At 39.3% G+C, this 14,369-nt stretch overlaps 1 protein-coding gene across 20 annotated transcripts in view; it reads right to left on the reverse strand.

Annotated features, from left to right (window-relative positions):
• ST7L (suppression of tumorigenicity 7 like) overlaps window positions 1–14,369 on the reverse strand; it is a 106,301-nt gene that overhangs the window by 19,704 nt on the left and 72,228 nt on the right. For 18 of the 20 annotated variants that reach the window (XM_017869701.1, XM_017869705.1, XM_017869697.1 and 15 more), the window contains 2 exons: window positions 12,568–12,660; window positions 3,885–4,024 (listed from right to left, as the gene is read on the reverse strand). In XM_017869701.1, the coding sequence (XP_017725190.1) occupies window positions 3,885–4,024; window positions 12,568–12,660 (233 nt within the window). Of the gene's footprint in view, window positions 1–3,730; window positions 4,025–12,567; window positions 12,661–14,369 lie in introns of those variants that run through there. The other 2 variants (XM_017869716.1, XM_017869702.1) reach the window with 2 other exon arrangements.

Below are 14,369 nucleotides of genomic sequence, written 5' to 3' on the forward strand. Positions count from 1 at the left end.
CCCAAAAAAAATGTTAAAATGTTTTTTTTTTTTTTTTTTTTTTTTTTTTTTTTTGAGACAGGGTCTTGCTCTGTTGCCCAGGCTGTAGTGCAATAGTGAAATCTTGGCTCACTGCAGCCTCCACCTACCAGGCTCAAGCGATCCTCCCATTTCAGCCTCCTGAATAGCTGGGACCACAGGTGCACACCACCACGCCTGGCTAACTTTTTTGTATATTTGATAGAAATGGGGTTTCACCATGTTACCCAGGCTAGTCATGATCTCCTGAGCTCAAGCAATCCACCTGCCTTGGCCTCCCAAAGTGCTGGGATTACAGGCAGGAGAGCCATTGCACCTGGCCTACTAATAGTGTTTTTAAAATTATACCCAACTACCATTTATACTACAGTTTCTACGGAAAAATGCATTTTGAGCTGACTGTTAGGACATGTCTCCTTTAAACAAGAAGGAGGTAGGGTTTCCCACTATTGTTGCACTTTGGTGATGATGATGACAATGAAGGTAGCAACAACAGCTAACACTCACCTAGTTTTTACTGTGGGTAGACATAGTCCTTCCTAACACTTGAATCTTTTAAAGTCATTTAACACTCACCAAAACCCATGAGAGGTAGTATTATTCTCATTTTATAACTAAGGCTAGAAAAGGTTAAGTAACTTACCTGACGTTGTACAGCAGTGTTTCAGGGCTAGAATTCAAAGCAAAGCAGCCTGCCTCCAGTCTGTTTCATAACCACTCTGCAACGCTGCCTCTTTTCCACCTTGACAAGGCAGCACTATTGAGCTGTTCTAAATTCCTCTTATTGGGCGTAGAGTACAGCAAGTTTCCCCAAGTTTTAAATGTATATATAGGATCACCTGGGGATCTTGTTAAAATGCAGATTCTGATTCAGAAGGTCTGGAGTGGTGCCTGAAGTTATGCATTTTTAATGAGCTCCTGGGTGATGGTGATGCTCCTACTGCATAGAGCATACTCTATGAAGTGGCAAAGAAGTGTAATTTAAACCTCTAGTTCCCTTGTTGTTTGTCTGTCTATAAAGGTATTAACACATTGTGTTTATAAGCTGGAAACTGGCCGGGCATGGTGGCTCACGCCTGTAGTCCCAGCACTTTGGGAGGCTAAGGTGGGTTGATCACTTGAGGCCAGAAGTTCGAGACCAGCCTGGCAAACATGGCAAAACCCCATCTCTACTAAAAATACAAAAGTTAGCCAGGTGTTGTGGCACGTGCCTATAGTCCCAGCTACGCAGGAGGCTGAGGCAGGAGAACTGCTTGAACCCAGAAGGCGGAGGTTGTAGTGAGCTGAGATCACATGGTTGTACTCCAGCCTGGGTGACAGAGCGAGACTCTGTCTCAAAAAGAAAAAAAAAAAGAAAAAAAGCTGGAAACTGCCCATACCACAGTCATTTCCCATTAACTCTTAAATGGAACCTGACTTTGCAAATCCTGCACAAATACTGGTTTGCAGGAACTTTCAGTAAATACTTAGCCTTTAGGGTTTTAAAATGTACATGTAAGGGCCACAGGGATAAAAATGGGGCTCTAAAAGTTTTACCATTAGGCACATTCTTAACACTATATACCATCACCTATACAGACACCAAAATAAATGCTTGTTTATTATCCATCAACTAGAAAAGCAGTATATCAATAACTTTTGGTCTGCAAAAGAAGCTTCCACTTTAAAACATGTAATTATTCATTCTCAGTCTCTGCTAGAGGAGTGCTAAGGAACTTATGCTATGTAATCATAAAGGTTCTTCTGGTGCCATTAGTGACTGCCTAGGTAAAGGCAGACACCATATACATTAATTGTAGCTAGTACCCCATGGAAATATACTACTAACAGTTGGTATAGATCTATTTCAGATTCTAGATCTCCCTCCTTGCTCTATTTCACTTCCTTCCCACTCCACTTGCCTGAGACAAATCCAAGAATCATCTCTCCCATTGCTTGCCTGTGATCTCACATACACAGTTGCACATTTTCTTTCCAGCTATTAAATGGATGGAATTCTCTTTCTAGGCCATTTTTATTCCATGCCAGATTACATAGTAAGGTTATTTAAGTTTGAGATGCACTCACTCAACTATTAGCACTATTGCAAATAACAGTTACGAGTGTGATCACTGAGTGTTCATTTTACACTAAAAAGAAATAGAATAGTCAGTTTCCAAACCAAATAGCTATACTCCCTGAACAACAGTGGAAAGTCATTCTTCTTGAAGTTTGACCCAGAATCAAGTGCAGACTCAGACTCCTAGGCCTACAGCCAGTGGCAACTTAACACATTATATGGCTGACCTTCAGGGAAAAAGGGAAACCACTGCTCTTACCACTGGTGCCAGAAAAAAGCCAACTAATCTTTAAGGCACAAAATAAACTATTCTTAAGGCAGAAAAAGAAACTGTGAGGAAACAAGTTAGAATGGAGGCATATAGAGAAAAATACAGAAAATACATTACCAAGTAAGGACTAGTTTTCCATGGTTCTCAGTGTTTTATTTTGGGAATATAATTAATCAGCATTTTCTTTTGGGTTTTAACTCTTATTACCTGGTAGAAATGCAAAGATGTACAAGAAAGATGAATTTTTAAAAAGGCTTGGAGGCTGGGCATGGTGGCTCACGCCTGTAACCCCAGCACTTTGGGAGGCCAAGGCGGGTGGATCATGAGGTCAGGAGATTGAGACCATCCTGGCTAACATGGTGGAACCCTGTCTCTACTAAAAATACAAAAAAAATAGCTGGGCATGGTGGCAGGCGCCTGTAGTCCCAGCTACTCGGGAGGCTGAGGCAGGAGAATGGCATGAACCCGGGAGGTGGAGCTTGCAGTGAGCTGAGATCATGCCACTGCACTCCAGCCTGGGCAACTAGGCAAGACCATCTCAAAAAAAAAAAAAAAAAAGAAAAGGCTTGGAGACTTAAAGGCAATTATCTTTGCTAATTTTACTTTGAGCCAGTGACATTAACAAACAAGTTTATATAGAAGAGTAAATAGTTGCTGGGCATGGCGGCTCATGCCTGTAATCCCAGCACGTTGGGAGGCTGAGGTGGGCAGATCGAGCCCAGGAGTTCAAGACCAGCCTGGGCAACATGGCAAAACCCTGCCTCTACAAAAAATACAAACATTAGCTGGGCATGGTGGCATATGCCTATAGTCCCAGCTACTAGGGGGACTGAAGCAGGAGGACTGTTGAACGCAGGAGGCAGAGGCGGCAGTGAGCTGAGATCGTACCACCACACTCCAGCCTGGATGACAGAGTGAGACCTTATCTCAAAAAAAAGAAAAAAAAAAGAGTCAAAACTAAAGGGTAAAAATGAAAATAAAGATCTACACATGGTTCTATATCCAAGTCTGGGGAAGGTCAGTAAGAACAAGCAGACACAATAACTTGGAGAATCTTTGAGACATAGGCACATTCTGTACCTAGGGACCAATGTCTCATCTGTCCCCCTGCCTTATGTACTTATTATCCATCCTAGTTGTGCTCTTGAGTTTAAAGTTCACCAAATCCTGAGAACTAATGATTCCATTTAAATGTAAAAAATCAAAGGGTTTGTTTCCAAAATAGGGTATTTTTTAAAATACCAAAGATAGTAACAAATGCTATGTTTATCATCAAAAGTGATCTATAAGAGCAAACTTTATAATGTTATACTGTTATAATCTTATATTGTATTCTTTAAACTTTTAAGCAACAGAAGTAGCTCAAATCACCAAAAATTTATGTTTGACATATTTATGGCAGCAGCTATACAAATCAATTCCTTTAATTTACAACAAATATCTTCCACTGTTCAGCTGAGTTAGCACAGGCAGATCAGAGATGGTTTCTTGTGTGTTTTACAAATAATCTACACAAGTCCTTGAGATCATACTTACAGTTTTAGCAAAAATACCCATGATTTCAGGAAACTGGTGTGTGAGAATGGCTATCATTGCTGTAGAAGAGCAAAATCCTGCTGTGAAATGGATGAACAAAGGAAGCTCCTTCTTTGGGTAAACAGAAACATGATGAAAGGCTGCAATGGAGAATAGGTAAGAATCAATTTTATTTCATGTAAATAAGTCTTAACCTTTTCAAATGAAATCTGTTTTAAAACGAAAAGAAAAAATATTTTAAAAACCAAGTCTCTGGCTAAGCAAGGTAGAAGACAGTTATCCATCACTTATCCCAGCATCACCAGCATATCCAAATAGACAACTGTGCTGGGCGTGGGAACAGGATGGCATCATGGGAAAGAACACTGATTACAAAGTCATGCTGAGGTGATTTTGAAAAAAAAAAGCTTTGTCACTTATTAGCTATGTAATCTTGAATAAGTTGCTAAACCCTCTAGAAGTTGCTATGGAGAGTTGTAATGATGAACATTTTAAGTGCTTAATAAATGTGAGTTGCAGCCATGGGTGGCGGCTCATGTCTGTAATCCCAGCACTTTGGGGGTGCTGAAGAGGAGGACTGCTTAAAGCCAGGCATTCGACACTAGTCTAAGCAAAATAGTGAGACACCTATCTCTTAAAAATTTTTAAAAATTAGCCCAGCATGGTGGCGTGTGCCTGTAGTCCCAGCTATGCAGGAGGATGAGGTGGGAAAATCACTGGAGCCCAGGAGTTTGAGGTTGCAGTGAGCTATGATCATTCCACTGCACTCCAGCCTGGGTGACAGATCTGTAAATAAATAAATAAATAAATCTGAGTTGCTACTTTTTTTTTTTTTAAGAAGAGTCTCGCTCTGTTGCCCAGGCTAAAGTGCAGTGACACGATCTCAGCTCACTGCAACCTCTGCTGCCCAGGTTTAAGTGACTCTTGTGCCCTAGCCTCCCAAGTAGCTGGGATTACAGGCACAGGCCACCATGCCCAGTTACTTTTTTGTATTTTTAGTAGAGAGGGGTTTTGCCATGTTGGCCAGGCTGGTGTCAAACTCCTGGCCTAAAGTGATCAGTCCACCTTGGCCTCCCAAAGTGCTGGGATTACAGGTGTGAGCCACCACACCTGGCCTTGAGTTGTTATTAATTATTGTTCTTTGGGAGCTCAAAAACTAGTATGGAGAAAGAGGCAGACACGTCATTGGTGATTCCCTAGAACTATCAGTTAATAATTTTACCCAGTTATTAATGTGTTTATACATGTGGCATTTCATTAGGCACTGTAAAAACTAAAGTAGGTAAGCCGGGAGCAGTGGCTCACGCCTGTAATCCCAGCAATCCCAGCACTTTGGGAGGTCGAGGCAGGAGGATCACAAGCTCAAGAGATCAAGACCATCCTGGCCAACATGGTGAAACCTCGTCTCTACTAAAAATATAAAAATTAGGTGGGCGTGGTGGCATGCGCCTATAGTCCTAGCTACTTAGGAAGGCGGAGGCAGGAGAATTGCCTGAACCCGGGAGGCAGAGGCTGCAGTGAGCCGAGATCATGCCACTGCACTCCAGCCTGGCAACAGAGCAAGACTCTGTCTCAAAAATAAATAAATAAATAAATAAATAAATGAATAAATAAATAAATAAAGTAGGTAGGCCAGGCATGGTTGCTCATGTCTGTAATTCCAGCACTTTGGGAGGCCAAGGCGGGTGAATCACTTGAGGTTAGGGGTTTGAGACCAGCTTGGCCAACATAGGGAAACCCCATCTCTACTAAAAATAGAAAGATTAGCCAGGCATGTTGATGTGCACCTGTAGTCACAGCTACTTGGGAGGCTGAGGCAGGAGGATGGCTAGAACCTGAGAGGCGGAGGTTGCAGTGAGCCAAGATCATGCCACTGTACTCTAGCCTGGGCAACAGAGCAAGATGCTATCTCAAAACAAAACAAAACAAAACAAAACCTAAACTAGCAAACCAAAGGCCTAGGATTCTGACCATAAGTAAAGTCCCTTATCTTATTTTACCATATTTACACATTTACTCAGCTATTATTATTCTAGTGACTGGATATTTCATTATCAATTATACTCAAGTATTTATATTTTATTTGAAATTTGAAAATACTTGAATAACAATACTGAGATGAGCCTATTAGAGTACTTAACATGCAGTAGGTGCTCAATAAATGTCTGCTAAACTGAGAGCTATTCTGGGACTTCATTAGGCCAGGAAGTTGACCGCTTAGGGCTGGATACTAACCCAGGAATTTCTGATGTAATATCCTGCATTAGTAAGGGATGACTAATTTTGTGCTGAACCAAGGTCAGCTATAAATTTCACTTTTAAAATATAATGATTCACAGAGATTACACCTAAGCTTCCTTCAACAGCTATATTTTAATTTTATTTTACTATATTCAGAAAGTATATACCAAAACACAAACTCATTAAAATCCAGAAAATTTCCAGAATCTTGAGCCTTGTTTAAAGTAAAAGCACATCAAAATGGAAGTTTTAAAAGGTAGAAACATTAGAAACTGTAGAGAACATTGTGCTTTCAGCACCCAAAGAATCAGTCAGCAGTCCCCTTTGCCCTGTCCCTCAGCTGTGAGAGGCCAACTTCTTCTTCTTCCCAACTTCAAATCAAGAGAAACAAACCCTGGTATTCAAGAAGGTGGGAAACACATACAATACAGCAAATTTAATAATATTAGCTAACCTATATAGCATTTTATGGTTTATGAAGAACTTTAATTTATATTAACTCATTTAATTCTTTTCAGTAACCGTAAGAGATAGTAGTATTATTCTCAGTTTATAAGGTAGAAAACTGCATAGCTTTAGTAAGGAAATTTCCTGAAATATGAGATTTTTATACTGTAAAAGAGACCTAATTATTTCTTTCTGGATTGCTTTCTGTAGATTCATTTGTCAGTCAATGTTTGGCTAACACATCAAAATAATAGATGACTGACTATTACAGAAACACTCCCTTGGAACGAAAGTTCAAATTTCATCACTGGCTTGTAGAGAAAAATTTATCAGAAGGCATAAAAGACAACTAAATAGCTATGTGAACTAGGGGAATAGTTCAACTCTGAACTTATGAGGTCCATAAGCAAATTCCAGAATGCGGTAAGTCATATCAAGGTTGAAGGAAAATTAAAAACAAAAAACATTAAGTACTCCTGGGTATTAAAACTCCATATTGTTAACAATTTGTTCATTCTACCACAGCCACAGACAGAAAAAATACTCTAAGAACATAAAATATAATCAAACAAAACGCCCCAGCATATTACCCCTCGCCTACCTTCTGGAGTTTGCACCCTATATGGAGTTAGAATTCATAAAGGCTTGCCAAAATTAACTGGTCTTATAGCTTACGGCTTTGACAACATGATAATAACCCTGATTTTATTCATATTACTATGTAAAATTGGCCTGATATTAGACAACCTTTGTAATAATTTACAAAGGAGGGCATTATTTTAGGCTAAATGTATTAGCTTAATATAATACACTCTTGCATACATCATGACGTTCCATAATTTAAGGTCCATTCTTTTGCCTTAAATATACTTGTTCCTGGTAAAATGGAAAGACAATAAGAACAACTACCACTACCACCACTTTAGAAAGAAAAATAAAATTTCTCTCATTAATGACATCTTAATTGCTAGAGTCAATGAATTCTTCTTAGTATTTACCTTACCTATTATCTCAGATGTTCCTCCTTACTTGGAAATTTCTTCTTCCTTTTAGTTCTAGGATATCTAGTTTTAGTTATTGTCCTGTCTCTCCGACAAGCTCTTCACTGAATCTTCAACTCTTTCTGCCACTCATTCCTTAGACATTTCTGTCTAAGGAATGCACCCATGGTTCCACCCTCAGTTCAATTGTCACTGCATACAGTTTTCCTCAGTGATTTCATTTATGCCTAGGACTTCTTTTGCTACTTAGAAAATGATGACTCCCAAGTCTGTTTTTTGAGATGTACAGAGGAAGATATATGAGGACCACTGGCAATTTTATTTACACAACCTAATCTTGTCTTTAGGCCACAGCTGACTGGACAAGGAGTAAACACCTGGATAAATTTGTTTCTCTCTCTCCCAGAAGTTTTAGAAGTGGGATTGAGGCTGGTTGCAGTGGCTTACACCTGTAATCCCAACACTTGTTGAGGCAGGCAGATCACTTGAGCTCAGGAGTTCAAGACCAGGCTGGGCAGCATGGTGAAACCTCATCTCTACCAAAAATATAAAAATTAGCCAGGCATGGTAGCACATGCCTGTGGTCCCAACTACTCAGGAGGCAGAGTGGGGAGGATCTTTTGAGCCTGAGAAGTCGAGGCTGCAGTGAGCCGTAAATGTGCCACAGCATTCCAGCCTGACAGTGAAATCCTGTCTCAAAAAAAAGAAAAGAAAAGAAAAAGTGGGATTGAGATACTATTCATTCTGCATTGTTTGCCTGAACTCATGACGTGTAAACAGAGGGCTGTAGGGGCCTCAAGTCTGGCCACATGGTCTATGAAGGGAAAGCCAAACTGTAAAGAGAAAAGATGTAAGAATGAAGTGGATACACTGAGAGAAACAGCAATGACAGATCACACAAAGAGAAAATGGGGCTGGGGAGGGAGGAAAGCAAAGTAAGAATAGGAAAGACTGAAAAAAGCATCTAGGGACAGAGATATTCAAATAACTGATTCCTGGAAATCCTAATGACTTTCTAGTCCCCAGTTCTAGTCCCTTATGAAGTTCAAATATAATTGTTGATTTTGAGTTCTCTGATAACCCAGTGTTCTTCCAACAAATCACTACGTATGTTTAAGCTAGTTCGAAGTTGCTCTCTATTACTTACGCCTACAACATTCACTAATTATAAATATTATATGTTTACTTTATAATCTATATTATATACATAACTTAAAAATACATCTATACCTATATATTGCTCAGAGAGATAAAATATAGACTTGTATATATATATATATATGTGTGTGTGTTAAGTAGATTATACAAGAAAATATTTAAGCATATAAATTTCTATATATGTACATATATGTATACACATATACAGGTATGCAAGTATATATGGATGAGATGTTACACAGGCAACACAGTCAAAGCTTGAACTTATTTATTTCCCCAACCCCTATTCCCAAACTGGTTCCTCCTTCTATAGGACAGATTTACCATTCTCCAAGTCACCAACGTCAGAAAATTGAGAATCATTCTTGACCTCCTAGAGAGCTAGGCGCTCTCTCTCTCTCTCTCTCTTTCTCTCTCTCTCTCTCTCTCTCTCTGTCTGTCTTTCTTTGACAGAGTCTTGCTTTGTCACCCAGGCTGGAGTGCAATGGCACGATCTCGGCTCACTGCAACCTCCACCTCCTGGGTTCAAGCAATTCTCCTGCCTCAGCCTCCTGAGTAGCTGGGATTACAGGCGTGAGCCACCATACCTGGCTAACTTTTGTATTTTTAGTAGAGATGGGGTTTTGCCATGTTGGCCAGGCTGGTCTCAAACTCCCGACCTCAAGTGATCTGCCCAGCTCAGCCTCCCAAAGAGCTGGGATTACAGGCGTGAGTCCCTGTGCCCAGCCCTTCTCAAGCTTTCTTATAATATATTCCATACATGTAGCATTTAACACATTGTCCATCATCTTTTTTTATTTTTCTCCAAGACAGAGTCTTACTCTGTTGCCCAGGCTGGTGTGCAGTGGTGCAATCTCAGCTCACTGTGACCTCCATCTCCCAGATTCAAGCGATTCTCCTGCCACAGCCTTCCGAGTAGTTGGCATCACTGGCACGCACCACCATGCTGGGCTAATTTTTTTGTATTTTTAGTGGAAATGGGGTTTCACCATGTTGGCCAGGCTGGTCTCGGACTCCTGACCTCAGGTGATCTGCTCGCCTCAACCTCCCAAAGTGCTGGGATTACAAATGTGAACCACTGCGCCTGGCCTGTCCATCATCTTTTTATCAACCTTATCAGCAGCCTAGGAGTTCAGAATAGGGTGAGAGGGAGAAGGCACTAATATTTAGCATTTTAGTTAAGTACTTATAATGTGCCAGCCATGTTTATAAGAATACATTAATGAATTTGATTAATTCAACCAATATTTATTGAATAACAATTTTTATGGCAACCATTATAAGAGATACAGGAACAATGGCCAGGTGCAGTGGCTCACACTTGTAATCCTAGCACTTTGGGAGGCCAAGGTGGGTGGATTACTTGAGGCCAGGAGTTCGAGACCAGCCTGGCCACCATGGTGAAACCCTGTCTGTACTAAAAATACAAAAAAATTAGCTGGGTGTGGTGGTGGGCGCCTGTAATCCCAGCTACTCTGGAGGTTGAGGCAGGAGAATCACTTGATCCTGGGAGGCAGAGGTTGCAGTAAGCCAAGATCAGGCCATTGCACTCCAGTCAGGGCAACAAGGGAAGAAACTCCGTCTAAAAAAAAAAAAAAAGAAAAAAGAAAAGAATCCTGGCCTTCAAGGAGTTTACAGTCTAAAAGGGGAGATTAAGAAGTACATAAAGCACTCTGAGAATTCAGAGAAGGAAGAGATCACTTAGCAGATAAAGGGAAATAAAAAACACTAGGAGAAAAACACCAGCATACTCAGTTTGCCATAATCTCTCCTAAACTTTCATTTATCAGTTTAAACTTATCAACCAATTAAGTCTGACAGTTGTAAACCTGCAACTTTCCTTCCTAGACTTCAGTTTTAATGGCTCAGTAGTGTAAAAACTGTAGCACAGGTTTATATCATATAAGAAAACATGGTCCTAGTGTTTACAGCCTTCGGCAAGATTGCTTCTCAGCTAAATCATAAAAAGAGAAGTTAAACAGAAATTGACTAGTTTACAGAGAAAAGAACAGATGATAAGGCAGCTGAGACACAAAGTGTAGACTGTTCTTTTGAGAAGCCTGGCTTCCTAAATGCAGGAACTAGACTGAAACACTATCAGCAATCATAATCCTACATATTTCTGGTTCTCCTTCTAGTTCTTCGGCTGCTCTTTTTCAAATCGTTCTTCTTCATAAAGATTGTTTGGGTCCTTTGCCTTTCTATATACATTTTAGAATAAGCTTGTTACTTTGTGTGTGTGTGTGCGCGCAAAATCCCTCCTGGGATTTTGATAGGGATTGTATTGAATCTATAGATCAATTTGGAGAGAACTGTCATCTAAATAATATTGGGGCCAGGTACGGTGGCTCATGCCTGTAGGCCCAGCACTTTAGGAGGCTGAGGCAGGTGGATTTCTTGACCCCAGGAGTTCACAACCAGCCTGGGCAACACGGCGAAACTCTCTTTCTACCAAAAATACAAAAATTAGCCAGGCGTGGTGGCACGCACCTGTAATCTCAGCTAACTCAGGAGGCTGAGGCACGAGAATCGCCTGAACCCAGGAGGCGGAGGTTGTAGTGAGCTGAGATCTTGCCACTGCACTCCAGCCTGGGCGAGAGTAAGAGTTGGTCTCAAATAAATAAATAAGTAAATATAATTGGGTCTTCCAATCCATCAACATGGAATGTCTCTCCACTTACTTAGTTTTTCTTTAATTTCCCTCAGCAATATTTTAGTGTACATGTCTTAAATTTATTTTGTTAAATTTATTCCTAAGTAGTTTTTGTTGTTATTATGATTGCTACTCTTTTCTAAATTCAATTTTCAGATTGTTCATTACTAGTACATAGATATATAATTAATATTAGTATATTGATCTTATATTCTACAACCCTGTTGAACTCATTTATTAGTTCTAAGAGTATTTTCATTTTTATGGATTTCTTAGGATTTCCTACATAGAAGATCATGTCACCTTTGAATAAGGAGAGTTTTACTTCCTCCTTGCCACTATGAATGCCTCTTATTTCTTTTTCTTGCCTGGTAACACTGGCTAGAACCTCTGGAGAACATTGAATAGAAGTGGTGACAACAGATATCCTGTCTTATTCCTGATCTTAGAGGGAAAGCATTCGGTCTTTCACCATTAAGTATAATGTTAATTGTGGGTTTTTCAGGGATTTTTTTAAAAAATCAGGTCGAGGAAGTCCCCTTCAATTTGTAGTTTGTTGAGATTTTTTCTTTTTATCTTGAATGAGAGCCAGATTTTGTCAAATGCTTTTTCTGCATCTATTGTGCTTTATTCTATTAACTATGGTACATTACATTTTCAGATGTTAAACCAAACTTGCATTTGTGAGGTAAATCCCACTTGGTCATGGTATATAAGCCTTTCTATATGTTGCTGGATTCAGTTTCCTAATATTTTGTTGAAGATGTTTGTGTCTATATTCATAAGGGCTATTGTTTTATAGTCTTTTTATATCATATTATCTTTGGTTTTGGTATCAGGAAGATACTGCTCTCATCAAATGATTTGGGGAGTATTCCTTCCTCATTTATTTTCTGAGTTTGTGAAGGATTGGCATTATTTCTTTTCTAAATGTTTGTAAGATGACAGTTCTTGTTAATATCTTTAATCTTGGTGTCCTTTGTTGCATCTAGCACAGGGTTTTGCTCAATAATTATTTGGAAATAAATTGAATTATACAACTACATCCCAGAAGTAGCTAAAATAGTATTTAAACAGTGTCCTGAACTTGAACCAAAGGCACTTTTAAAATGGAGAATACTATGACAAACAATCTAAACTTAAAACTACTTGTAAGTTTAAGAAAACTAAAATATTTACTTACTAGGTAATAGCTCTCTATCAGCCATCTCTGTGCAGCTGGGATAAGGGTAAAATAGATGTCCTTTCTCTAACGGGTGTGGAATCATTCTAAAAGCTGAGAAAAAAAAGCTTGTGTTGATACTCAATTCTGTCTCATTTATCATCTGATAATATAGATCAAAACTATTTTGGAGACAAATTTGTATAAAAATTTCACATACTATTTTATTTTCTTTTTTAGTGAGACATTTAGATACAAGAAACAAAGTAAGCAAAAGAATGAATAAGGGGAAGGATAAGATTTATTTAGATAATAGTGAATGTCTAGTCTGGCTGGAGTAAAACTATAGGGAGTGGTAGATGAGACTGGCTGGGTCCTTCTTTGCTTCAGTCTCCTCATTACAAACACAATTGATAATTCCAAAGAAGAATTGATAATTCTGCTTCTTACAGAAATCTTCATATAACTGGGATGTATATAACTGTTGTGGCCATTACTACTGGCAACCTAAAATAGTTTTCAATGGCTCCTAACTTCACATGTGGGTTTCACCAAAGCTTTCTATGAGCAGATTTTTTTTTTTTTTTTTTTTTGAGACGGAGTTTTGCTCTGTTGCCCAGGCTGGAGTGCAGTGGTGCGATCTCGGCTCACTGCAAGCTCTGCCTCCCAGGTTCACGCCATTCTCCTGCCTCAGCTTCCCGAATAGCTGGGACTACAGGTGCCCGCCACCACGCCCGGCTAATTTTTTGTATTTTCAGTAGAGACGGGGTTTCACCATGTTAGCCAGGATGGTTTAGATCTCCTGACCTTGTGATCTGCCCACCTCAGCCTCCCAAAGTGCTGGAATTACAAGCGTGAACCACCGTGCCCAACCTATGAGCAGATCTTAATCTAGAACAGGGGTCACCAAAGTATGGCCCTTTGGCCAGGTCTGGCCCACTAGGTTTTTGTAAATAAAACTTTATTGGAACATAGTTATGGAATTCATTTACATATTGGCTAAGGCTGTTTTCATGTTACAAGAATCAAGTAGCTATGAAAAAGATGTATGGCCCACAAAATCTAAAATATTTACTATTTAGCACCTTACAGGAAAAGTTTGCCCACCCCGATCTAGATTATCACCAACTACTGTAGATTTATTAAAGAAGAAATCTTTATTGATCTATTTCATTAGCTAAGTACATAAATCTTTAACACTATCAACAGGTTCTTGGAAACTGTGACTTTAAGTGAAATGTCATATAATAAATGACAATTTTACCATAGGCTAACTGATATAAACAAGAGTTAAGTTCCTTGGTCACAAAACATCACCAAACTTCTACATAAAGATTCAAAACACTTCTTATATTAAACATTGAAATAAATGTGAGCTATACATACATTTAAGATTCATAAAAACAGGATCATTATTTACCCAATTATTTTAGTTCAGGGTCAAGCATGGCCAGAGCCTATCATGGCAGCCCAGGGTGCAAGGCAGGAACCCACCCTGGACAGGACACCATTCCAGTATACCACTCGCACACACCCCTACACTCACTCATACTGAGACAATTTCGATACACCAATTAACCTAACGTGCACATCTTTGGGATGTAAGGGGAAACCCACACAGGCATGGGAATATCTTGCAAACTTCACACAGACAATGGTCCTGGCTGGAAATCTGTTTTTTTTTTTTTTTTTTCCTCATCAACATTATAATAAATAATGTTGAATGAAACAATATTATTTAAGGGCCTGCTGTAGTCATCAAAATTGCGGTAAGATTTTTGTTTTTCCTTTCATGTTTGGCTCTATAAACTTTTGTCACAATT

This window comes from Rhinopithecus bieti, unplaced genomic scaffold, assembly GCF_001698545.2.
Source record: "Rhinopithecus bieti isolate Rb0 unplaced genomic scaffold, ASM169854v2 scaffold_3040, whole genome shotgun sequence".
Lineage (NCBI taxonomy): Eukaryota > Metazoa > Chordata > Mammalia > Primates > Cercopithecidae > Rhinopithecus > Rhinopithecus bieti.